This window comes from Caenorhabditis remanei, chromosome IV (genome assembly GCF_010183535.1).
Source record: "Caenorhabditis remanei strain PX506 chromosome IV, whole genome shotgun sequence".
NCBI lineage: Eukaryota > Metazoa > Nematoda > Chromadorea > Rhabditida > Rhabditidae > Caenorhabditis > Caenorhabditis remanei.
The window spans coordinates 8,197,004-8,224,538 of NC_071331.1; the positions used below are offsets into that span (position 1 = coordinate 8,197,004).

The 27,535-nt window shown below is 39.1% G+C and overlaps 3 protein-coding genes across 3 annotated transcripts; 1 reads left to right on the forward strand and 2 right to left on the reverse strand.

Moving 5' to 3' along the window:
• Positions 1-6,700: 6,700 nt before the first annotated feature.
• On the reverse strand, positions 6,701-7,680 carry GCK72_012882 (uncharacterized protein; the record flags this gene model as incomplete). Its single annotated transcript, XM_053729464.1, has 3 exons — positions 6,701-6,796; positions 6,965-7,296; positions 7,524-7,680. The coding sequence occupies 3 exons, from the start codon at positions 7,678-7,680 to the stop codon at positions 6,701-6,703; spliced, it is 585 nt and encodes a 194-aa protein (XP_053584236.1).
• Positions 7,681-7,714: 34 nt separating this feature from the next.
• On the reverse strand, positions 7,715-13,049 carry GCK72_012883 (uncharacterized protein; the record flags this gene model as incomplete). Its single annotated transcript, XM_053729465.1, has 8 exons — positions 7,715-7,820; positions 8,492-9,398; positions 9,443-9,662; positions 10,135-10,520; positions 10,869-10,950; positions 11,451-11,927; positions 12,189-12,946; positions 12,998-13,049. The coding sequence occupies 8 exons, from the start codon at positions 13,047-13,049 to the stop codon at positions 7,715-7,717; spliced, it is 2,988 nt and encodes a 995-aa protein (XP_053584237.1).
• A 1,270-nt stretch (positions 13,050-14,319) lies between these two features.
• On the forward strand, positions 14,320-27,368 carry GCK72_012884 (uncharacterized protein; the record flags this gene model as incomplete). The annotated part of the gene is made up of 7 exons (XM_053729466.1): positions 14,320-14,401; positions 15,304-15,411; positions 16,059-16,683; positions 18,911-19,223; positions 26,196-26,392; positions 26,443-26,737; positions 26,787-27,368. 7 exons carry the CDS (start codon positions 14,320-14,322, stop codon positions 27,366-27,368), a joined length of 2,202 nt encoding a protein of 733 aa, XP_053584238.1.
• Positions 27,369-27,535: the final 167 nt, after the last annotated feature.

A 27,535-nucleotide genomic window follows, 5' to 3' on the forward strand; every position in this document is an offset into this window, starting at 1 on the left:
AAAGTATATTTTGCAGAAATACTTGAAAAAATGGTCTAAAAGAAGAGAAAATAGGCTTTGCTTCACCCAAAAACTAATTTTTCACTGATTTCCGCCAATTTTATGATATTTTCTCTTGGAGTTTTTGAAAGTTTGAGAAAAAATCTAATTCCGACTTCCGACTTCCGGACGTTTTTTCACTTCCGACTTCCGACTTCCGGTTAAGGGAATTCACTTCCGACTTCCGGTTAAGAAATTTTCACTTCCATGCAACTCTGGTACAGACACAGAAATGTCGGGAAGTGTAAATAATCTCATCCGGAAGTCGGAAGTGGATTTTTTTCACAAAAGTTCCAAAACTCCAAGAGAAAAGAGCGTAAAATTCGGAAAAATTGGTTTTTCGCAGTCAAAAGGCCTATTTTCTGTCTTTTAGATCATTTTTTCCAAGTATTTCTGTCATTACGTAAATAAATTATTATTATAATCTTTACTAATAATATTCAACAGATTCCGTTTGTCCGTTTATTTGTTGCACGCCATAACTCCCTTCGTAGAGGACCGATTTTAATGAAACCTGGATAAATGGATTGGAAATTTGACTTAGATGATGCCCGAACTTTTCTTTTTTCAAAAATATCAAATTTGACGTCTTCTGGAGACGATGAGGTTTTTAGTGCTAAATTTCGTTGAAGAGGGTGTGTCCCGACAGGGTGGTAGAAAGCTCAAAGTACCAACCTAACACTACTGACTAGATGTTTCTTGACTGCACTCTCGACAGGCGCGGGCCGCGCGCGTGTGGTGTAGTGGTCTACACAGATGACTCTTACGCGTGGGGTGGCGAGTTCGTTCCCATCAAATTGGAAATATTTTTTTGCTTTTTTGTTATGGGAAAGTAATTTATTGAGGAGCTTTTGGATTTAAATGGAGGGAAAAACAGTGACTATGTTAAAAAAATTTGTCAATAAGTCTGCTCCGCATCTTGCATTTGAGAGAAAATTGAATGAAAATTTGGTCAAGAGCCCGAAAACTCCCGTTGGCTACGGGTCAAAAGATTACCGTAATCTTAGAATTCATATTTCATCATGAACGCGCCAGACCGATAGCATTCGGTATTTTCGGATTCGAAAGTTCTATTTGAGATTTGAATACCGCTCATCAGTGCTGTAAAATTTTCGATAGGGGAGCCGGAAGAAGGAAGAGGGAAGTACATTTTTGAAAAAGAAAAGCGGAAGAAGGAAGTCAGTCAAAAATTCCAAAATGTTTGTAAACTTTTTTGAAAGTCGGAAGTGGCAAAAAAGTTTCAACGGAAAACTGAAGCGGAAAGTCGGAAGTAAATTTTCTAAAAAGGAAAGTCGGAAGAAGGAGGAAGAAAGTGAAATTTTCAAAAGGGATGTCGGAAGAGAGAAGAAGGAAGTGAAAAAAGCCCGGAAGAAGAAAGAAGGTAGTCGGAGGAAGGAATTCCGCACAGCTCTGCCGCTCACATACATAATGGGAATCAAAGGAACCGGGAGACCATGTTTTCTGATAGCGAAGCCTAAAATAAATGGAAGACCACTACTCAAGAAGCTGATATGTGAATAAGGACCCGTCGTAGCTCGGTTGCCTACAAAAAAATTATGAATTCTTGGATGAGAATTTGATAAAGCACCGTCTTAGTCTGCCATATTCCGAGAAGGGAGGCGGCGTTGCCGCCGATCAGTTAAAAATAAAAAATATATCGGCTTGATCACTCGTCTTTTGGGAACGGAAGAAAGAAAAGTTATCAAGTTCAAGTTCTTCTGTGAGATTGTTTTGAAATGAGGAAAACATAGGAAGAAAGTTCAAATCGGTAAATTCAAAAACAGCTCATTCTAAATTCCATACTCTATCAGGATAGAAAAAGTCATTGAGAAAGTTTGTAGAATTTGAGTCTGAAAAGGAGAGATTTTACAATTGTGCTTTATCGGAATGAACTGCTCGACTAAGAAGCGCCGCAGGCGCTGTAAAACTGAGAAGGGTGGTGTAGGGAAGGAGGTTTAGTCGCCGTTAGGCGACGTAAACCGACTGGTTATTATTATTTGGTAAATTCCACAGTTATGAAATGACGGAAATCGGAATTAACTTTCCTTATCCGGAAGTCGGAAGTCGGAAGTCGGAATTCCCGACAACACTGGTACAGACACACAGACAGAAATGGATTAGTTCTCTTCGTCCTCTTCGAAGATTTGTTGCAGGTATTGGGCGTGGCTTTCTGAAGAAATAATAATTAGAGATTTTGAATTTTTAAGTTGGAATGTGCGCTCTATTGAGAATTAGGGGGGGGGGGGTATAGAACAGGTGGACAAGATTTAAAGTGTTTGAATGAGAAAAAAAAGGCTCCGGGACATTTCGAAACCGGACATTTTGAAACTGCGGCATTTCGAAACCGGTAAAGCGCGTATAAATTTTGCTCTAGAAAAGAGGTAATATCACAGTCTCCCACACGCGAAATGCGCAAGCGTTTTCACGAGAAAAGCGACGATCTGCGTCCTCAAATCTCTAACGCATGTAGAGGGAGCGCGTTTGCACTAAAATTAATCGGAAATGAAAAATTTTGGAAAAATGTCTCGTACAACGAGTAGACAACGAATTTCGAAACGGTAAAAAAAGAATAAGATAGAAGATGATCTGAACTATAATTTTCATAAAAATCTCAAACGAACAACATTCAGAACACGACTTATGGACCACTGAAAATGGCGTTCAAAGAATAGTGTGTTTGAAGGACATGTCTAATTTGGAATGATAATTTTTTTCTTTAGATAGATTCTCTGATATCTGAAATACTTCATAAAGTTAGAAATTTCCTAAAAATAAAACAATTAGTACTGTCGAAAAAATAAAGTTTCGACAAGGATTTCAAAAAAAAATTTTGCGGGCTGGAACAAGCAAGTGCATAAAGTTCTGGGCGGAGCTTAAACTGCAATCGCCGCATTTCTAATTTCAGTTGTTTTTTTCCAAATTGAGAACCGCGCCGCTTGCAGATTTAAGCTCCGCCCAGAACTTTATGCGCTTGCTTGTTCCAGCCCGCAAAATTTTTTTTGAAATCCTTGTCGAAACTTTATTTTTTCGACAGTAATCCATGTAATGGGCAATAACGGTATTTAGCACCTTTTTGATGGTTTTGGTCTGGAAACAAAAAAAATCGAATAAATAAAACAAAGCGATTGTAGAGGGTCCCAAAAGAAATATTTACCATTTTAGTTTGTTTGATTCCGTTCAGTACTCATTGAGTCAAGATCATATCAAATTTCAGTTGAAAAAGTTGAAAAAAACGTCATTTTTCGGACTTTTTTCTATTTTTCAGCCGAATAAAAAATTTTCTCAAAAAAATAAAACGAAGGAAAAGTTTGAAATTTCAATGGGAATCTATTACTTTTTACATCTTGTGATTTCGTCCACTACAGATTGATTGAGAATGCTTTTAAGTGTACCAACTTTTACCACTGATATTACTGTATGTAGAGAAAGTGATGCCAGAGGGTCAACTCTTTTTTGTTCTAAAACGCATAACTTTCACAAAAACGTAGATCAGGCATAAAACTTCACTTTTTCAGTTGACAACATTTTTGTACGAGACCTCCCTGAAAAGTTATGCTCCTCCTCCTATTTCAGTGCAATGCTGCGAGCTTGTCTATTGTGATAGACTGTAACTCGCTAGTATGCGCTTGTACAAAAAGGTTGTCAATTATGAAAATAAAGCCCTATACTTGATCTACGGTCCTAGTAAAAATTAACATCTCGCGACACGTATTTTATTCGTTATATACTCCTAAAAACTTCCGAGTTTGACAGTGCATCACGTCTTCCCTGATTGTCAGTATAATCCAATTTTTAAAGGGTATGTAGATTAGACGTAGTGCTTCACTTTTGCAGTTGACAACTTTCTTGTATTTCTCTTCTCTGAAAAGTTATACTCCTCCATCGAATCTACCTAACTCTCCACGTGATTATGACTAAGTCGACTGTTTTAGATTGTAACTCGCGAGTAAGCGTCTATAAAAAAAGTCATCAACTAAAAAAGTGAAGCTATATACCTGATCTACATATCCATCAAAAATTGGCTCCTTCTGACAAATTAGTGCTGTCGTGATGCTCTGTCTAATTTGGTAGTTTTTATGAGTTCATAACGAGTAAAATAATTGTCCCAGGATGTTAATTTTTACTAGGGTCGTAGATCAGACATAGGGCTTTATTTTCACAGTTGACAACTTTTTTTTACAAATGCTTGCTTGCCAGTTACAGTCTCTCAAAGATCTTCTACAGAACAGTTGAATTTGGTCTTGGCGGCGAGAGAGTGGAGAGTGCTAGAGAAAAATACAGTTTGCTTGCGCATTTCGCGTGTGGGAGACTGTGTAATATTATGGTTCCGAGGATCCTTGGTCTTCAGATTGGTTCCAAAAAGCTTTAAAAAAAAGTTTTGCCACCAGTGGGGATCGAACCCTGGTTGTCAGATTGGTACCAAAAAGCCAAAAACAAAAAACAAAAAAGTTTTGCCAGGCCCGGTGTCGAACCCCGGAATGTCCCGGAGCCAAAAAAACATGAAAATCGGGAAAAACAACATTTTTCATTCAAAAAAGCAACAAATCAAAGATTTTTATATTTTTTTTTGCCAAAAAATTCGTTGAAATTTCAAATTTTCATTCAAAAAACTAAGTTTTGACTCATTTTTCGTGTTTTTTTCTACAAAAATATAGGTAGAAATCTCTATTTCTCTAAAAATCCCATAGAAACTTCTAAATTTCAAAGAAAATTGACGATTTTAAGCAATTTTGAGAATTTTTCACTGAGAAATGATAATTTTCAGTCAAAAAGGTGAAAAAATGGTAAATTTTCTCAGATTTTCACATTTTTCTCATTCAAAACCCATCAATAAACGGTTTGAATTTTGTCCACGTGGACTCCAATTTCCAATTCTCAATAGAGCACCTTTACTCACTTCTATTCTTCACCGGCTTAACTTTGGTACTCAATTTTGGAAAATTTTAGGAGAAATTACTAGAAATTGCCCTGATAGGAATGTATGTACCAGAGTTGCATGGAAGTGAAAAATTCTTATCCGGAAGTCGGAAGTCGGAAGTGATTTTTCTTATCCGGAAGTCGGAAGTCGGAAGTAAAATTCCTTATCCGGAAGTCGGAAGTAAAATTCCTTATCCGGAAGTCGGAAGTAAAATTCCTTATCCGGAAGTCGGAAGTAAAATTCCTTATCCGGAAGTCGGAAGTAAAATTCCTTATCCGGAAGTCGGAAGTGATTTTTCTTATCCGGAAGGCGGAAGTCGGAATTAGATTTTTTCGCAAATATTCAAAAACAACAAGAGAAAAGATTATAAATTGGCAGAAATCAGTGGAAAATTAGGTTTTGGATGAAGAAAAGCCAATTTTCTCTCCTTTTAGACCATTTTTCCTTGTATCTCTGCGAAATATACTTTTCGGAAATTCCACAGTCACGGAATGACAGAAGTCGGAAGTAAAATTCCTTATCCGGAAGTCGGAAGTTGGAAGTCGGAATGATAAAAATGCCCGGAAGTCGGAAGTCGGAATTCCATCCAACTCTGGTAAAACATATATTTGCACGACACGTGTCTTACAACCGCGCTCTACCGAAATCAGCTTGAAAATAGTGTGCGAAATTGAGAGACGCAGAGAAAAAGAGACATTTTTCAATTTCGGTGGAGCGCAGTTGTAAGAACTGTGTCGAGCAGAGTTGCGCGGAATTCCGACTTCCGTTTTAGAAAAAATCACTTCCGCGCAACTCTGGTGTCGAGATATACAAGATTCATTATTCGTCGGAAAATCACATTTTTCCATCAAAAATAGCAAGTTTCAAAAGAAAAATGCGGATCGAAAAGTGAGCTTTTCAATACAGAAACATAACATTTTTCAGCGGAAAACAACGAAAATTTGGTCTAAAATAGGCTTTAATCGAGTTTTTCTGATATAAATTCGAGATTCTGAACGACTTTCAGACAAAGTTTTGGAAGTTTTTGAATGAAAATTGTTCGAAAAAGGCCGAATTTTCCATTAAATTCATCTTTTTTTCAAATTTTTCTAGCCATAATTCCAATTTTTGGCGTTTTTCGAACAATTTTCGTTCAAAAACTGGAATTTTTATCAGAAAAACTCGATTATAGGTAGAGCGCAGTTGTCAGAACTGTGCGACGATGAGAACGAATCGCTGGATGCCAATGGGAAAAAGTGGAAAAAACCAAAGATTTCAAGCGTTGGAGCATTGATTAACTCGGAAATGTGTCTGAATGCGCTTAGTTTGGAGGATACGGTGATGGGGGCGGAGCCTGTTCAGGGGGAGGAGCCAATTCAAGAGGAGGAACCTATTCAGGAGGCGGAGCCTATTCTGGGGGCGGAGCCGGAGGATAAGGCGATTAGAGAAGAGGAGGAGCCTAAAGGGGCGGAGCCTATTCAAGAGGAGGAGCCAATTCAAGCCAAAAATTCAAATAAATTTCTGTACTCTCTGAAAATCTTCTTCAGGAGTGATTCATTTAATAGGATACTCTCAAGAAATGTACCAAATACGGTTAGAATAAAAATACAAATGAAGGACGGGGGAAAATAGAGATCACAATACAGAGAGAATTCCCGTCTTTTTCTTTTCTTTTTTGGATAAAACACGTTCAATTCGACAGGTAATTAAGGGGAGGGTAATTATGCAATTAAACAGACAATTAATGAGATTTCGAGTGACGAATCATTTCTTATTGCGGAGAGCCTTCACTGCGCCCATATCCGACGCGATTCCACCAATTTCACGTTTGATTCGCTCCTGCACGTCGGCGCCGAGATTCTGTAGAAAACAGAGATTGATTTTCTGGATTTTCTGGTGCCAAAATTGAGTTTTTTCGTATGTTTTTAATCATATTAAGAGCGAAAAATGACTAGAAATCCGAAAAAATTTGCTGGAAAATCAAAATTTCAGCCTTTTTCTGATTGAAAATAAGCGGGCAAAACGTACCGGAATGACATCTTTCGTGAGTTTCAACTCCTTCTTATACTTCTTAATCTGCTCTTCAAGAATCAAATTATCCTGAAGATATTGTGCGAGTTTCTCGACCAACTGATCCACCGAATCATTCTTCCACATCGTCATATCGATTCCCTTGAAAAGGATCAACTTCTGATGGAGGAAGTCACGGAGTCCACGGGATTCAATGATCAAGTTTCCAATCGTTTCTTTGAGTTCTGCTCCCATTCCAGACATCGTATACGTCTTTTTCAGCTTCTGCACAATCGAGTCGACTGCCATCGTTGATTCGTGAAGGAGTTGACGAGTGGGACTGACAAAGTCTGAAAATGATGGAGGGTTTAGGAAAACTGAATTTTTCAGCCAAAAAATTGGATTTTTCAGCTGAACCTGGATTTTCAAGCAAGAAAACAGGATTCTTTAGCCAGGAAACTGGATGTTTCAGCCAAAAAAACAAGTTTTTCATCTAAAACTGGAGTTTCCAGCAAGAAAACTGGATTTTTCAGCCAAAAAACTGAATTGTTCAGCCAAAAAAGCACGTCAAACTTACTAGAAGCAGTTGTCGACGTCTTCTGACTGGATGATGGTGGAGCAGTGACTGGAGCCTCCGACGACGCCACTGGAGGCGGTGCGTTCTCCTTGTTATTAGAGATCGATGGCGATGACTTCTTTGAGACTCCTAGAGACTCTCTGATCTTTGATTGCATCTCGAGATTCTCCTTCTGCAGCTGCTCAATGTTGTCATTCACATATTTCATCGTTTTCTGCACTCTCGTGTTGAAGTTCACGTTCACGGGTCAGGCGGCGGCAGAGTTCATCGCATACGAGGCGGATCGACGAGGCATTGCTGAAATTATTGGGTAATTTCACAAAAATTGAGAAATTGAACGCCGCAAAGGCTCAATAAGAACTGTGGCAACGCGTAGAACGTGAATTCTACGGAACAGGTATGTGCCCGGGTGGCGTTGAGCGCCTCGCATTTTCAGCCGAAATTTGAAAATGCGACAAGAAAGAGTGTGCGAAATGGAGAGACGCAGACACACTCTCTCTCTCGTCGCATTTTCGCCCACTTTGAAATCTTTCAGCGCCCAAGAATTCACCTAAAACGCATAGATTTCCTTGGTAGCAAAACGCTCCAAAGACGCGCCAGTCTTCTCGGAAATGTGAACATGATTACCGTAAATACTGTATTTGAGGCGCATGCAACTATACTGTTCAAAAGGTTCGTCGGAGTGCAACTATATTAGAGGGGCACCTCAATTAGAGGGGAGGCGCGCCAGTCTTCCAAAAACAGAGGAAAATAAAGCAATTTGGGTCTTAAAATCGCTGAAACTCGGCTTAAAAATGAACAAAAACTCCAAAAACGCTCCAAAAGGGTGCCAGATTCCAAAACCCGTGATTAAGGTTCAAAAATCATTGAAACACGAGAATTCGGCCAAAAACTCTATCCACAAAACGCTTCAAAGACGCGCCAGCCTGCCTCAGTTCCTATTCCAACTCGGAAGTCTTCCAACTCACCCCAAAATGATCTGTGTCTTCAACGTCTTCTTTGTCAATTCGACGACCTCCTTCCTGACTCTTTCTAGCCCTTCGATCGCCGCATTCACCATATCCTCTCGCTTCTTCGACACCTCAATCTCCTTCTTCCGAGCAGCAAGTTTCCCAGCATAGTCGGCGGATTCCTTCTCAAACGCCGCGGCTTTCTCCATCTTCTCCTCAAGTGACACAATGTGTTCGACCATCTCGTGCTTCTCGTTCGCAGTCCGTTCCACTCGATCCTCTGCCTCTCGAGCACGTCTTCTGAGGAGCTCCATCTCATGCTCCATCCTCCCCAGATGTTCTCTCACCGCGTTTTCCTCAGCGAGTGCCGTCTGCAACTCACTCGACAACGACTCGATGATCGCCTTTTTCTCTCGTTCGACGAGTTCTTTTGCCTCAGTCACTCGATAGTCCACCTCGATCATCATAGCATTTGCCTGCTCTCTCTTCAACACCTCAACCGAGCGCTTCGTGTCCTCCAGAATCTCCTCGGCATTGAGACGAGCGTCTTGTTCGGCGGCACATCTGACGAGCGTGTTCTCCATCTGTCGTTTCGCCTCATCCAACTCGGCGACGAGTCGGCGATGCGAGTCCTCGAGTCGAGAGAGCTCATTCATCAACTCTGCCTTCTCTGCCTCCACTTTGTTGAGTGTCGCTTGGCACACTTCGAGATCCTCAAAGTTCTGAGCAGCTTTGAGTTGAACATCGGAAAGTCGTCCGGATGAGTTCTGAAGTGGAGATTTCATATCTCCTCTCACTCTCGCCTTCTCCAACTCATTCCTCAACTCGGCAACCTCATTCTGCAGTTTCTCAACCTCCATAACATTATTCGAGAACTTGAAGATCGGACTATACGAAGCGTTGAGAAGCGACGATGACGCCACATCTGGAATCAAAATATTCAGAATTAGTCTCCAAGAATTCCCTTACCCTCAGCATCCGGCGCAATCGTGAATCGTCTCGACACATCTGCAATAAACGACTCGGCAACAATTGACTTTTCGAGGATCGAGAAGTTGACAGACATGTTGTTCAGATCTTTCTCGGCCGCCTCAAGGATGACCGACACGTCCGCGTGGTCGCAGATACTCGTCTCGAACGCCAATTTCATTTGTTTGATACGATCGGCAAGTGGACTACTCGATCCCATCTGGAAATAGAGGATGAAGAGAGAATTGGTGTGCATTTTTCAGTTTTTGGACAGAAAAATAGGATTTTCATAGGAAAATCCATAGTTTTTTGCCATTTTCCAGTGAAACTCGCTCAAATCTCAATATTATGAGCTGAAAAATAAACCAAAATGTAGATCTCAACGAGTTCTACGTCTGTGGCCAGCTATGGGGCAGGATTGCGCACCGCCAATATGCCGCGGACCTGCGGCACATTATCAAATAGCCATATACATTCTGTAGTAAGCCACATAGATCTCACCGAGATCTACATTTTGGTATATTTTTCAGCAGCTCATAATATTGAGTTTGAAGCGAGTTACGGCCCGTGTTTCGGCACGGTTTGCAAGTGTGCCAAAAATCTTGTTTTGTTCATTTTGCAGCCAAAAAAAGCAGGAGAAATTCATGATTTTACGCCATTTTTCTATGAAAAATCATAATTTTTCGCAATACCTTCTCCAAAATATCCTCAAACAACGCAGCGGATGACTTCAATCGCTCGAAAAGTCTCGACAACGCATCGCGTATCTGTGACATCTTCGCCTGCATCTTCTCCACATTCGCCGCTGCTTCGTGTTGCCCTTCGAGTAGAATTGCGGACGAATCGAGTATCTGTTGCACGTCGTGAAGAATTGGCAAATGAGATGGATGAGGAGACGGAGTGGCCTTTGTGGAGAACGAGTGATTCTGAATCTGATCGGCTCCTGACGACGTCATCAGTTGTTGAAGTGGTTTCGGTCTCTGAGGAGCCGCGAGGGGAGAGTTTTTGAAGCTCTTTTGGCTCAAGAATGACTGGGTGGCATCACGATCCGGTGGTGGCATCGATGAGTTGAATGAACCTGAAAATTGGTAAAGAATATTTGTGAAAAATTAGTTTTTTCGTGTGATTTTAGGTAAAAACGCCAACTTTTGGTATCTAATAGGATAAAGTACAGTAACCTGGATCCTGGAATGAGGATCCAGCATCCCTATATTGATTCTGAACTGAGGTTACGGTAGGTACAGCTAGGATAAGGTACAGTAACCCACAGGATACACCATCCCGCATAGATCCTGGATCGGGTTACTGTAACAACATCTAGAATACATTCTAGATATCCAAATTCCTAAGGGTTACTGTAACTCATCCTCGAACTCCGTATCCAGGATCCAGGATCCAGTTGTTTTTTTTGCCCTCCCAAACTCACTTTCGAGTGTGTTATTGTCATTGTTCAGAAGACCGTCCTTGAGTGATTCAAAGTCGTCGTACGCGGCGTCGAACGCTTGTTTCTGGAAATGTTATAACGTCAATTTGATCGAAAAATGACGACTTTTAGCAAATTTTCAGACTTAAAATGCCAAGATTCATTGAATTTTTCACTAAAAATCTCTCTTTTGGATGAGAAAATACAAGCAAATGGGCATTTTGAACTGAAAAACAGTTATTTTTGACTGTTTTCTCAATTTTCAAACCTAAAATCAAGATTTTCAGCAAAAATTGATCTTTTTTTTTTTAGCAATTTCAGACGTAAAATCTATATTTACAGCGGGTTTCAGGCCATTTTCGGTCCAAAATATCATATTTTCAGCATTTTCTACTAAAAAAACAAGAATTTTCAGCTAAAATTGATGATTCTCAGGCTATTTTCGGTTCAAAATTGCTTTTTTTTTTTTTAGAATTTTCGCTGAAAATAAGAGATTTTTGCCGTTTTCTCGACCAAAATTGCTTCAAAATCATCAATTTTTGCTGAAAATCAGCATTTCCAGCTCATTTTCTCCGCAAAACTCACACTTCTCACCGCCGCACTCGTATCCATCAGTGGCAATTTGCTCTCCTCAAGCTCCGCCTCCAAGTGACTTGCTCCTCCACTGCTCGGCACAATTCTCATCGAAGTACCGCCCGTCTCATTCGAATCAGCGAGATCTGTGGACGAGATTCCAGCCATAAGACGACTGTGACCGAGAAGTGATGAGCTGAGATTCCCATCGTCAGTCTCTCCATTCAACTGATGACAACGGATACGGAGTTCTCGGTTCTCTGCTCTCAGACTATTCAACTCTCCGTTCACTTTCGTGATCTGCGCCTTCAACTCTTCAGAAGTCTGTCCAATTAGGAGAGACGACGTGTCGAATGTCTGATTCTTCTTGATTCTGTGCATCTCATTCTCCAGTTTACTGCATTTATTCATGTACTCTACCAGGGCGAGACGAGCCTTCTCACTCTCTGATTTCGCGTCTGTCAGCTTCGTTTCCAACTCGTCGATGTACTGCAAAATAATGGGCTTTTGTGGGGTTTTTAACGGAAAATAGGGGATTTTGGGTTGAAAAACCGCAGTTTTGAGATTTTCAGGTTAAAAAACAAGTTTTTTGACTGAAAACAACTCAAAATTGAAATATTTTTAGGTTTTTTTTTTGACAAAATTTCGAAAAATCTCTAATATTTCATGATTTTCACTTTCTTTCCGGTCATTTTTCTAGAAAAACCAGCCTATCTGCCATTTTTCCACCTCTCTTTCTCTTTCCCTTACTTTAATCTGTTGCTCCGTTTGTGATTGTCGAGCATTTCCAATAACAAACGTCGAGTTGGGCACCATGACTGAGACACCATGACTTGCAGCCTCCTCCAACTGAGCACGTGCATTTTCAGACTGTGCGAGTCGTGCCGATTGATTTTTGACTTCCTCCAACAGATTCTTCACTTGATCCTCCAATTCGGCCACTTTATCCATCTCACTCATCAGTTTTCCCTCCAACTCTGCGATTTTCTCGTCGTAACCTGAAGTCAATGTGAAATCCGGGTCATTTCTCTTCATAATATCGTCGAGAGTGCCTCGAAGGCTTCCACACGTCGTATTATTCACATCTGACGTCACAGTAGCTCTCTGTTCTTGTTGCTCCGTCAATGAGATCTCCAACTCTCGAATCCGTTGCTCCATCTCCGTCTTCTGCCGTGAACACTCATCAATATCCATTTCCATCTGCTTAAACTGCCGCATCTTCTGTTCCCAATCATCCTGAGCAATCTTCATCTCCACATACTCATCCATCACATCCTGCACATTCCGATGGCACAGTCCCTTCGCTTCCAGATATTTTCGCTCGTGCATCTGCACTTCACACCGCAGAGTATAAATCTGCCCTTTCATCTCCTCATTCTCGTGCCACGTCTGTATAATTGGGATACTACGGACGTTCGAGGCGGAAAACGCGTTGGAAAGCCCTTTTTTTGGTTCGCCGAGACCAGCAAGAGACGGCTGAGACATTGACTTGCGAGGCGCCGACGCCGCTGAAAAATCGATAATTTTATTGAAAAATAAGGAAAAATCAATAAATTTACCAGCGACATCCTCTAAATTCGAGTCCTCATTCAATACCGAGTTGTCCTCCATTTAGAAATGAGTTTTCTGCAATTTTCACCGATATTCACCGATTTTCAAGGGATTAAAGTGCGAAAATGAGCAAAAATGAATGAAAACCACGTATTTTTAACGGAAAATGCGAAAAATTGCGCGAAAGATGAGTTTTCTGCAGTTCTCACCGATTTTCACCGATTTTCAAGGGATTAAAGTGCGAAAATGAGCAAAAATGAATGAAAACCACGTATTTTTAAGCGAATGCGAAAAAATCGCGCGAAAGATGAGTTTTCTGCAGTTCTCACCGATTTTCACCGATTTTCAAGAGATTAAAGTGCGAAAATGAGCAAAAATGAATGAAAACCACGATTTTTAACTGAAAATGCGAAAAAATCGCGCGAAAGATGAGTTTTCTGCAGTTCTCACCGATTTTCACCGATTTTCAAGAGATTAAAGTGCGAAAATGAGCAAAAACGAATGAAAACCACGATTTTTAACTGAAAATGCGAAAAAATCGCACGAAAGATGAGTTTTCTGCAGTTCTCACCGATTTTCACCGATTTCAAGGAATTAAAGTGCGAAAATGAGCAAAAATGAATGAAAACAACGATTTTTCAACCGAAAATGCGAAAAAATCTCGCCAAAATGTCACCATGACAACAAAAACATCAAAATTAGGCGCCCTAATTCCCCGAATTTTTTAAACTTCTCTGTTCCGCGCGTGTTTTTAGTGCGATAGAGCCCGTTTGCACCCTTGTGCGGTGCTTGCGAAAAGGCGTGCCGCACACTTGCCAAACCACAGACTCCGCCCACTTTTTTGAATTCGAATGGATGCGTTTTGAGTTGTTTTAGAGGGATTATGGGGGTGATAAAAGGGGGTTTCGGTGTTTTTTGGCGTAAAATTGAGCGAAAATTATTGATTTTCAAGAAAAATCAGATGAAAACCAGATTGAATTACGAAAATCGGCCAAAAAAAACACTTCCTTTAAAATTTTTCAAAAAATTAATCTCTGGACACACTTTTCTTGAAATCTGGCTAGTTTATGTGCAAGAAATTCAGAAAATCCGCGAAAAATCAATGCGAAATCTTGATTTAATCGATTTTTCCCACCAAAATATGTTTTTTGACCGAAAAATTATATTTTTTCATTTTTTCATGGATTTATTATTTAAAAAGTCGTAATAGCTCAATTTTTTGTTAATTTTTCCCTGTTTTCTCTGTTTTTCCTTATTCTCTTACCTATTTTTCCTCAAAATTTCGTCTTTTTTCAAAATTTTTCAATTTTTCATAAATTTCCAATTTCAGATGGACCTGGTGTATGGTTCCGAGATAACTTTTGGCGATGGATTCGCCATAAAACCGTCAAGAACGTTCGTCGTCAATACTAGTAAGTTTTTATGCAGGTTTCAGATGCAATTTTTGATTTTTGGAGATTTTTTTTCAAAAAATTCAAAATTTCCCGATTTTTTCCCATCAAAACTACGAATTTTTGGGTCCAAAACTTCAGTTGTTCGGTAAAAACCCGAAAACCACAATTTTTCCTTATTTTCAACGGAAAACCTTGATTTTGGCCAGTTTAGTACCAAAAATATCTTTTTCCCCATACTTGTCACGGGCCGGGCCGGGCCGAAATCAGGAAAAATCTCGGCCCGGCCCGGCCCGGCCCGCTCGGCCCGTTTTGAAACATTTTTTCAAAACATTTTGAGTTTTTGAACTTTTTTTTGGAAATTTTTGGAAATATTTTGAAAAAAGTATAGTTTTCGAATAAACATTCAAAATTGAATCAAAATGTGAATATGTATGATAATTTAAGCATTTTTACTGTCTTTTTTCGAAAAATTTCAAAAAAAAATTGGTAAAAATGGGTACCCATTTTTGAATCCGGGCCGCCGGGCCGGGCCAAGAGAAATTTCGGCCCGGCCCGGCCCGGCCCGTGGCGGCCCGATTTTTGACAAGTATGTTTTTCCCCAAATTTTTAACTGAAAAATGTCAATTTTTATGATTTTTTTCCAAATTTTATTCCAAAACTACTGTTTTCTTGTCCGAACCCCCCAATTTTCTTCATTTTTTCAACAAAAACTCATGATTTAGGTCAGTTTCCCCCCAAAAATTCGATTTTCAATTCCGAAAATTATGTTTTCCGCGATTTTTCCGCATTTTTGGTCCAAAAATTATGATTTTTCATAGCTTATTCTCAAAAAAATATCCTTTTACTCAAATTTTTATTTGAAAAATGTCAATTTTAATGGAATTTTTCCAAATTTCCACCGAAAAATTCCAATTTTCCAGACGCTCCCCTTCACTCAAACGTGTTCGAAGCGAAACCATCTGGCGGCGTCGTCACATTTCCCCACTCTTCTCACTACGCTGACCGTATCTTCGTCTGGCGTGCCATCGGTCAGAAACTATTCATCGAGGAGCGTTCTTTTCTGTTTTCTATCACAGAGGGCTCTTTGTGCATTGATTTCACTCGTACTTCAATCATTCCTGGCACTTCTATCACTATCTTTGAGGAGGGCGTCTTCAGTATCGTCGCCCCAACAGCCTCATCGATTCATCGCTTTTATACAAAGTTGAGCTTCAAAGGACGCGATGTAAGGGCTGAAAATTGGTCTTAAACAGCTATAAAATGCGAAAATTCTATGAAAATTGGATTAAAATGCTTGGAAAATGCGAAAATTCCTTGAAAATTGGTTCAGAATGGCCAGAAAATGCGAAAGTTCCGGCAATTTGGGGTTAAAAACTGCGTTTTTTCGAAGTGAAACAAGCAAAATTCACTCATCGTTTTTTTGTATTAAAAACCTCAAAAACCGTAATAAAAACCAATTTTTAACCTCAAAAATAGCTATTTTAGTCGGTTTTTTCATCTTAAAAACCTCAAAAAACATCAAAAATCATGGTTTCAATCGTTTTTCCTTTTAAAACCCTCAAAAATAACAATTTTTCACATCTAAAATTGCGATTTCTGTCGTTTTTTTGTATTAAAACCCTCAAAAATAGCAATTTTTAGCATCAAAAACCGTTTAAAACCCCATAAATTCCAGCAGAAGGCCAACTAGTCGTCGTCGCATTGGGTCTCCAGAAGTCATCAGGCGCCGAGAAACACGACGAATTCACGATTGGAGAAGTGGGACTACTCGGAAAACTATTGGGCGGAGTCGATAAACGAGTCAGTGATGCGTGTGTGATGAAGAATCTATCGGGTTACGGTAGAGAGAGGAAATCGTCGAAACCAGATATTGTGTATACTGTAACTCGGGATGGATGGGTTCAGGCATGGAATGTTGATACCCGAAAGCAGTTATCCAGTACTATTGATTTGAATCAATACTTTGCTTCGGACACCTTCAGAATCTCGACTCCAGAAGGCTCTGACGATGACGATGATCTAGAATTCATCAATGCCGTGGAGCCAATGGAGCAATTCTACTCGATCAACGCGTATACATTCGATATTGACACTCTTCTAGTCGTTGGATGTGATATTGTGATTGGTGGGCGGAGTGTTGGAATGAGAACTCACTTGATTAAAGTGGCTGAGGATCAGATGTACCATATGCAGATGCATGAGACGAGTATGACTGCCGAGGAGAGATTAGTGCATTTGGAATTGATTCAGACGTATTTTCCACCGATAGATTGTGAAGAGTTGGAGGAGACGCAGGATTTGTAGGGTTTTTGATTATGGAAAACAAGAAAATGGGATGATTTTAGAGAGAAACTTTTGAGTTTTTGGACTGAAAATGACATTTTCGAGCTAAAAATCGTGATTTTATATCGGAAAACCACTTTTAAAGCTGAAAATATTCTGTTTTCGCTATAATATTGGTAATTTGAGCATACCAGAAGAGGTAGGGTTTTCAATTATGGAAAACAAGAAAATGGGATGATTTTAGAGAGAAATTCAGGATTTTCCAGTGAAATTGATGCTGAAAATACATTTTTCAGATCGAATTTTGAGTTTTGAGCAATTAGATTCAACATTTAAGAACTAGACATTCGAATTTGCAAAAACTGAAAAATTAATCAAAATGAACTGAAAAATGCCATTTTCACCCTGAAAATGTGGGGTTTTCGATAGAAGAAACAGTTTTTACTGTAATTTTGAGAATTTGCAGTGGAGTTATTGAATTTTTGGGCTGAAAATGACATTTACGAGCTGAAAATCGGGATTCCACATGGAAAACCCGTTTTCAAAATGGTTAAGACACATTCTCTGTGAAACTCGAGCACCTAGCTGTTATCCACTGTACAGAAAAAAGTCAAACCGGTTTTTATGAGTTGGTATCATGCATAGGCGGTACCTAGACAACGAATAACACATTGGTCCATATTTCATTTGGCTCCGCCCCCTACCGTCTAAAATAGCCCCTATGGGGGGTGAAAGTTCTATTTAAAAACATGTAAGTTTTTTTCGATTAAATTTTGACGGGAACCAATAAAAAACGTTATTTTGAGCAATTTTTGTGTTCAGACCATATTTTTAGCGCTTCATTTTCACCGAGAAAAAATGACATTTTTATGAAATTTTCGGAATTTTTTCAAACTTTTGTTTATAACTCAAAAAACTATTATTTGTTTAAATGAGATCTTTTCAGATTCGGAATTCACATAAAATTTGGAGTAATATAGGCAGTGTCCGGTTAAAAATCTCGGGGTACGTATTTTGCTACAGAGCAAAATATTCAATTTTTGAAAAATTTCAACGTATCCCTACTCATGGAGCAAAAATTCAATGTCGCCAAATCGTCTGAGATTTTGTCAGAATACTACACCAGATGTGATCTATTCATTACCAAAATTTCAGCTCATTCGGTTTGACCCGCAGCTTTTTTGAAAATCACTATGTCAATTTTCAGTGTTCCAACCGGAAAAAATTCCATCAACTTCGAGAGGCGGGGATCAAACCGAATGAGCTGAAATTTTGGGAATGAATAGATTACATCTGGTGTAGTATTCTGACAAAATCTCAAACGATTTGGTGACATTGAATTTTTGCTCCATGAGTAGGGATACGTTGAAATTTTTCAAAAAATTGCATATTTTGCTCTGTAGCAAAAATACGTACCCCGAGATTTTTAACCGGACACTGCCTATATTACTCCAAATTTTATGTAGATTCCGAATCTAAAAAGATCTCATCTAAACAAATAATAGTTTTTTGAGTTATAAACAAAAGTTTGAAAAAATTCCGAAAATTTCCTAAAAATGTCATTTTTTCTCGGTGAAAATGAAGCGCTAAAAATATGGTCTGAACACAAAAATTGCTCAAAATAACGTTTTTTATTGGTTCCCGTCAAAATTTAATCGAAAAAACTTACATGTTTTTAAATAGAACTTTCACCCCCATAGGGGCTATTTTAGACGGTAGGGGGCGGAGCCAAATGAAATATGGACCAATGTGTTATTCGTTGTCTAGGTACCGCCTATGCATGATACCAACTCATAAAAATCGGTTTGACTTTTTTCTGTACATCGCCATGCTCGAGTTTCACAGAGAGTGTGTCTTAAAATTGCAGTAACTCTGGAAATTTTGAACTTTGAGACTGAAAATTTAAAGAAAGCACTCAAAAATTTTATTTTCATGCTGAAAATGACGGTTTTCGATAGAAAAATTATCAGATTCAACATTTTTGAGCTAAAAATCGAGATTTTAACTTGGAAAATGCAGAAATTTTCTGTGTTTTGTTGTAATTTTAGGAATTTTAGGAATTTGTAATAAAATCACATTAAAATTGACAATTTTAACGCGTTTTTATTGCAAATTTCCAAAATTACGGCGAAAACAGAAAAAGTTCAGTTTTAAAAATGATTTTCCGAGCTAAAATCTCGATTTTCTGCTCGAAAATTACAGCAAAACTGAAATTTTTCTCCCAAATTCCTTCAAATTTTGCAGCGAGGACTACAACCCACGCACATGTGCTCAATTCTCGCTCTCGGCTCTGTTCAAAAGCTCATCGGCCAACAAATCGTACTCTCTGAAACGTCTTTCGTTCGCAATTCAATGGAGAACCGGAGAAGTTTTCACTAAATTCGATTGGCTTCGTCAGTTTTCTGGGAAATTGACTGGAAAAGGAGACAACAAAAGTGACGTCATCGACACGGAGAGACCGTACAATCTGTCTGCTGATTCCAGTATTGAGACACTCATCGATGTTGTCTTTGACACTGATTTGTACTCGTTTGATATCGTTTTCAGAGCTATACAGGTGAGTTTCAGCCTTGAAAACTGCAATTTTTCATGTAAAATGATGCGAAAAAAGAGATTTTTAAAGGTTTTCCACCTTGAAATAAGTCAATTTTCATCAATTTTCTACGAATTTCAGCAGAAAAATCATATATTTGGATCTAAAACCATGTTTTTCCGGCTGTAAATGAGAGAGTTTTTACCTTTAAATGGGAACACTTTTCAGTCCGGATTTTCGGAATTCCCGTTCTGAAAATATGTTTTTCGTCTAAAAATACGTTTATTTTTTCATATAACAATTTGTAACTCCGCCCCTTCCGGACCGGTTCTGTTCAATTTTTGAATAAAAAAAACGGTAATTTTTGTCAAATTCGCTCAAGAATCAGGTTTTAAAGAAAAGTCGGGGGAAAATCAAAAACTTTCAAAGAGGTAGTATATACAACAACATGTAAAGAAAACCGCTTGAATTGTCAAGCCGAGGAAAACAACTAGAGCGGACGAACTAATATAAGCATCCCAGAAACCATCTTTGGCCGTGGCAAGTAGTTTTTCGGTGAAGAATTCTGTTGGTGGGCAGGGACACGTCTAAATAGTTTTATGAGTTACTCAATGATTTCTAATACAAAAATTACCGTCAATACCAACATCTTCGCTTCCATTTGATCTGGCATTTGAAACGCTGGCGGTAAAATTACTGTCATAAACCATAAAATATTCAGAAGAATCCAGAAAAACCTATAGGTAGTTGTTTTGATCCTGAATCTATTCCTTACAATTAAACTGTTTCTGTTCTCGAATAAAATTGTGATGAACATGATAACTACTGAAAAGTTGAAAATTTTGCAAGATTTCTGAATGAAAAAAGAAACCTACGAATATTCACAATGTAGACGGCATAAAAATTAATAAAAGTGGGGACACCCCAATCAGCGAGTAATCCTATTGTAAAACCAATTTTGTACGGATGAAAATAATATGCGCAGGCAAAAAATGCATATATTATAGAGGAGATCATACACCAAAAGTTCAAATTATTGATACTCCCTTTGATATTTTTCATATTTTCTGGAGTTTTCTTGAGGATACAGTAGGCAGTGAGTAGTTGGATAGGAAGAAACAGTAGGACAATCACACGACTTGTATTCACAAGCCCTTGCTTGGAAGATAGGAATCTGTTATCCGGAATACACAGATGTGGATAGACATTCTTGAAATACTGGGCCAAGGGATCAGTTTTTTCTGACATTTATTCAAAAAATATAAGAAAAAAATGTGCAGACAGGTGTTAGTAGTGTTACTAGACTAATTTCCTCTCTTTACTTCCTCTGACCAAAGTTTTTACTCATTAACGAGGGGGGACGTGTCACCGTCTGGAACAACAAACAGTTGTGATGCACTAATAGTTCTGACGTCTATTTTGAAGACTTTTCGACCAATGGAACTGGTTTGTGAGAAACGTGTCTGGTAAACATTCTCACGACTTTTCTTATCACTGCGTGTCTATGAAGAGTCGTACGAAGAACATGTGGTAGATATAGAAAACTGTTTTGAGGAGAGACCAGCTGCGGAGCACAAAGCCTGATATCAAAATTATAAATCTACTAGGGAAAAGTTGAAGTCTGACAAGCGCAATCATTTCTATCACTTCGCTGAATTCGTTGATCGATTAATCCTAATCCTACCCGTGTTCATTTTCTCATTATTCGTTAGACTGACCCGGTCAAACAAACAAAAAGACGGTGAGAACGAGAGACCGATGTCTGTTCGATGTTCTTTTTTGAGATTGTCACAATTAAAAAAACCTTGCTGAGTCAAAAGAAGACGACCGGTGTCTTTTCGATGTTCCAATTTTGGGATGTGTAAATGACAAAAGGATTGAATCCACAGGAACACGTAAAGACATGGATGGGAAAACACTTGCGGGTAAATAGCAGAATTAGCAGGGAACAATTGAAACATACGTACACGAAATAATAAAATAAAACTGTTCGAACTTTTCATTGCAACTTTCAGATCACGTTTTAGTGGATATATTCCTGGATATACGAAATAACCTAAGCCAGATTTTGAAGATATACGTGATCTGGAGCGCATTTAATTGAGTAGACAGTTTCATAGTATTCGGAATGGTAGTTGGTAATATTTTCAGACATGATGAAATGATCGACCAAGAACTAGTGTGCATGAGGAACAGATTAGCTCATTCATGTGTATCCAATGGTGGAATATTTTGATCTACATAGAACTCATTGATGATCTGTTTCAAAAGAAGGAAAATGAGTAAGGGCTCTCGGGGAGTGATTTGGAATGAATTCGTGGTAAACTTTAAATCTGAAATAAGTCACTCTTCTACCAGGAAATCCAGAAAAACCAACTCGCTAACTGCCATATTTTCATATTCCCAGGTACCTGTCCCGCTTGACGTTTCACACTTTTCTGTGCATTCAAATCTGTGAGCACAGAGAGACCGCCGTTAACACTACAGTGAAATGGAAAAGTGTGAACTAGGAATCATTTCGGAAACTTGAAGTGTGAATCCCAACATATTCAGATGACAGGAAAGTGTGAACAGAGAATGGTAGAGAAACGCATATACCATATTTCTTGGCTCCGTCATTTTCTCAGTTATCGGTTTCATTTTTGTCGTCGCACCCTTCTGATTATTTTGGTTTCACTATAGTAATCTGATGTTTAGAAGTTTCGTATCAATATTTGATAGGTAGATATGAATTTCACACTTTAAAAATTGACCAAAAATCGTCTATTTCATAGACGAAACGCGTCAATGACTGGCCAGACAGTAGTTTAATTTAAATACGCGTCAAAGGCACGCCAGCCCCGTCGCTATAACTTCCAATTGTTTCGAGTCCCGCGTCAAAGGCGCCCCAGCTTTTCACCAATCTTGAAGTTAATAGAAAAAACGCGCCAAAGACACGCCAGCTCCATTGCTATCACTTCCAATTGTTTCAAATCCCCTCAACGGCACGACTGTATAAGGTTTTTCCCCCCTTCTGCCTATAGAATATCAGCTTGAAAATTTTATTCGCCTCCTGATATTTTTCGTGCTTTTTTGTCCGTAAACCTATCAGTTTTCACCAAATAAAACCAAGTTTAACACAAATTTAACCATTTTCAAGGGCTAGTTACAACAAAATAAGATCTTCTTTCAAACGATTCAATAATTTGGCCCTTATACTTTCCAGTCCGCAGATTCCGAAATAAAATTCTGCAATCCTTCTGTGAACCGAGTTATGAGCCGTCAAACTTAGTGCCAGTAGTGCCATACCGTTGTCGGATGTGCCGCGCGGTCTTCAAGTCCGACAGTTTCATGTAGAAATCTGTTTCGATTCTGGTCTCAATTCCGAGATCAAAATCTCTTCATGCTTATTCCCCACTACCTTCATTGTGCCCTCTTGAGCAGATCAATCTGGAATTCATAAGTCTTTGAATAGTGTAGTTCTTGATCCTAAATCAGCTGGTCCTGACAAATCTGTTATTTTTGGTAGACGGTGTATCAAATACTGTTCATATACATATGTTACCAAAAAATTGAAACTCCGTTTTCAATCCTCAATTACTGATTGCGCCAAATTATTTGATGGGATTGAGAAGCTGGATCCCCCCCCCCCAAAGAGTCAATAATTCTCCAGGTGTGGCCAGTGTCTTTTCCCCACCACTTGCCGTCATCCATCATTGTCTTCCCACCCATTTCTTTTCACGTGTCACCCGTGTTCTTCACGTCTTCCCAACCATGTCTCCCAAATATGACGTGTGTTCCTTTAATGTAATCCTCATGTCATTTGAAAAAAAACTTGGAACATCGAAAAGACACCGGTCGTCTTCCTTTGACTCAACAATGATTTAGCAAATGAAGAATCGAGAATTATGATCTACGGTACTCATCAAATATATTTATACTACGTTTTTTCTTTTTCAGTTGAAAATGACCAACGTTGATTTACCCACAAAGTAAATTTTTTATAAATCAGAGAGATCAAAAGTAGAGCTTTATTTTTGTAGTTGAGCAATTTTTTGTCCGAGCACACCCTAGCAAGTTACATATCGATAAAGTAATTTCTCCCTCAAATTGTCCTGCAAAATAGAGTGATTTTTGTGCTGTCCCCTTCAAACCATAACTCTCTAGGGAGTGTCCGTACAAAAAAGCTGTCATCTACAAAACTGAAGCTCTACTTTTGATGTGTGTGATTTGTAAAAGTTTACTTTTTGGGGCATTCACGAGGAAGGGATTCCGGGTCGAGATATATATCACTAGTACGGAACTTTAGCGCTAATTTCAAAAACGTGCGGATAATCCACAAAAACGAAACTAACTTTTTTCACAAGATCGTTCAGCGAAAACAGAATACAGATTTGAAATCAGCGCAAAATTTCGGTTCTAGTGATACCTGTAACTCTATCTCGATCCGGAATCCATCCCTAGTCAGTTATACCATTACACACTCTTAAAGATGGGATTCACTTTCCAGACAAACTATGTTACCTTTTTGGCCAGCACTGTAGCTTTAAACGATTTCAAAAAACTTAAGTTTTCTCGTTATTCGGATTACTGTATTCTTTTCAAGGATAAAATCGTTCCTTCTCAATTCCAGTCTTCATTCTTGATTCCTGATAAAGATCAATTGTGCTCGTGGTCTGAGGATCTCTCTGAAACCAAAGATACTGAGGAAAGCAAAATTGAAATCTTGGCAGTTTCTGTATACTTGATAAAATAAAAATTTCATCCAGGCTGATGTACCTCTCTGCACTAAAATAACAAAAAATCAAAATTCTCGATTTTTTTTCAAGCCCGTTTGCCAGGAATTTTCAGTACTTGTAACATTTCCATAGTTGTCTTTATTAACTTTCTTTATTCACAATTAATTTGCATTCCAATTCTCACTCCTATTCCTAGTTCACAACTTATCGATCTTTCTCAACCCAATGCTCTAGATAGACGTGTTCACAGTTAATAAGCGTGTACCTTCTCATCCTCACATATTGTTTACAATCATTTGGCCATTTGCCAGTAACCATAGGACAGATGGTCATTGGCGGGACCATCTCACAGTGGCTGGTGTCTATTTGGCTCCGCCCATATTTTTGCACAACATCGACGGATGTCTTTTCTCACTAGGGAATGGCTCACACAATGGTTGGAGATACACAACATGATGTATATCGTTGGAAAGCTGACGTTTCCCTGATTCCGAATCTATATTCAGTTTTTGCAATGGCGCTCCCAGTTTTGAGAAATCCGGCTCCAAAGTTTGGGTAAATTTTAGTGCTAAAACTCGATTTTCCAACCCGCGTGTTGCCCTAAGGCGTAAATCCATTCGGAGGAGAGTTAAATCAGCGGTTGAATGGTCGAGGGGGTTACAGGTGGGGTAGTAGGTGGACACTCTATGGTTCGACTCCTTGCTTTTTCTTTCATTTTTTACTTTTTTGTAATCCTCGTTTTTCGGTTCCATGGTCATCACAATGTGTCAGAAATCGGTTTTTGAAGTTTTTCCAGTCCATATTGACTTTCTACGACGTTTTAAGATAAATAATTTTTTTCAAGAAAATTAACTTTTCTCTGACCACGTCCATGGTGAGAAAGCAGTCGGAACTTTTTTTTTCAAAAAACTTATATTTAATGGTTAGAAAATTTTGTAGCAAACTATAAAAATGATTTTTCCGAAGTTTACATTTCTTGTTACTCTGGTAGATTCTTTTTTGAAGCAACTACTCTGCTTCATATGTGGTGATTCAAAGTTAAAATCGTAGTCTGAAGATCTCTATCATGTAAACATGTTGGAATCTAATATCAAAACGCATTTTCTATTGTTTTTCTAACCATTAAATATAAGTTTTTTGAAAAAAAAAGTTCCGACTGCTTTCTCACCATGGACGTGGTCAGAGAAAAGTTAATTTTCTTGAAAAAAATTATTTATCTTAAAACGTCGTAGAAAGTCAATATGGACTGGAAAAACTTCAAAAACCGATTTCTGACACATTGTGATGACCATGGAACCGAAAAACGAGGATTACAAAAAAGTAAAAAATGAAAGAAAAAGCAAGGAGTCGAACCATAGAGTGTCCACCTACTACCCCACCTGTAACCCCCTCGACCATTCAACCGCTGATTTAACTCTCCTCCGAATGGATTTACGCGTTAGGGCAACACGCGGGTTGGAAAATCGAGTTTTAGCACTAAAATTTACCCAAACTTTGGAGCCGGATTTCTCAAAACTGGGAGCGCCATTGCAAAAACTGAATATAGATTCGGAATCAGGGAAACGTCAGCTTTCCGGTGATATATGTCATGTTGTGTATCTCCAACCATTGTGTGAGCCATTCCCTAGTCAGTCATTTATTGCCCATTGCATCGTGGCAAACGGTCGTATTGTTCTCTCCTCTCGATTACCCATGCCAGTTCCTTCCTGTTCATATGAGCATCAGTAGAGGCTGGTGGTTGTCGATTCTATCTTCTCCAAATCTTCATTTTTCCTCTCCCTCTCCTTTTCTGATTTTCTTGTCTCTTGAAAATCGAACACTAACCTTAAATATATTCCAGATAGGGCTGTTAAAACAGGCGTTTTCGGGCGGAAACGCCGGTTTCATTTCCGGCGATTGTCGCACACGCCGAAAATAAAACCGGCGATTGCGGCAAACACCGGAAATGAAACCGGCGATTGTCACACACGCCTGAAATGAAACCGGCGATTGCCGCCGCTTTCAAATAAAAACCGGCGAATGACGCCGGTTTTTCAGCATTTTTATTCATTTCCAGTATATTTTATACGAAAAAAACAGGCGTTTGACGCCGTTTTTTGAAATGAAAACCGGCGAATAACGCCGGTTCAGAAATGAAAACGGCGTTTGACGCCGGTTTGGAAATGAAACCGGCGATGGAAGCAAGTTTCGGAAATGAAATTGCTTTTTAGGCAATTAACGTGAAAATAAGCGGCGCCTGCTTGCCGGTGATTGCCGCAACTAACAGCCCTAATTCCAGATGACCACCCCTTCCGGAATCGAAGTGTCTTTGAGCAATCAGGACCAATGGAAGAAGTTCCATCCGATGACCGAAATGGTTGTAACCAGAAAAGTAGGACGTCAGCTGTTCCCGCATTTGAATTACATTCTGAAAGGATTGGATCCAAATGAGCTGTATGGTGTCTTCATTCACTTCGAGAGAGTAGATAATAACAGGTGAGTAGATTGAGTTCAGAGGGAATGTCAAATTTATATCTCATTCTCAGATATCAATTCCTTCATAATAAGTGGAATGTGTTTGGTAAAGGCGATGAAGTTCGACAGATTAAAGTGGAACAACATCTGGATGGGTGGAGAGCGGGAAGTTATTGGATGGCAAAACCAGTCTCATTCAAGCATGTCAGAATCACTAATGACACAGATCTCAAAAAATCTAATACATTTGTGTTGCAAAGCATGCACAAATTTCTGCCTGTAATTGGTGTTCAGAAGATGGGAGATTCGAAAATTGAGGGGTTCCGATTGGATGTCACTGAATTCATGGCTGTCACAGCTTATCAGGTTGGTTATATTTCTTTATCTAGTCCCAATTAAAATGTTTTAATTTCAGAACAAAGACATCATCCAATTGAAAATTGAAATGAACCGATTTGCTTCCGGATTCAAGGAGACAGGAGGGCACAACAAATCACCGAATTCCGATTCGGGATCCTCACCACGCGGAGTCAAACGGCAATCCACATCACCAGAAGTGTATGGATCAGTGACTCCACCAACAGCTCCGTGGACCCCTCCGTATAATCCATTGACTCCATTGAGCTACAACAATACTCCAGTGCCACCAATGCCTCAAACTGCCAGCACATTCCCGGGATATCAATATGGTGCTTTTGGAAACACACCAATTCCAGATAAGGAGAACCGGACGGAGCAGATGCAGATGTACCCATGGCAGATGCCAATGGGAATGTATCCTATGGTTCCACCAATGAATTCAGGAATGGCTCCAGAGGTGCCTATGAATTCTAGCCTACCACTAGTTGCTGACGTCTCCCGAAACCCACAAGCAATGCAACATAACCCAATGTATATGAGCATGCCGATGAACAATATGGGACAATGGAATATGGGAAATGGAAATGGAATGGGGAATCAGATGCCACAATCGGAACTCCCAAACTACACGTTTTAAAAAGAAGAACAGTATTTCAAGGGGCTCTAATGCACGGATACAACAAGGGGGGTCCATATCAAATTTCTACGGTTACGTTGTTTAAGATGTCATATTTTTGGTTACAAACTGGTTTTATTTTGAATTGTGATAATAATTTTGGATTGAAAAATAATAATGACACCAAG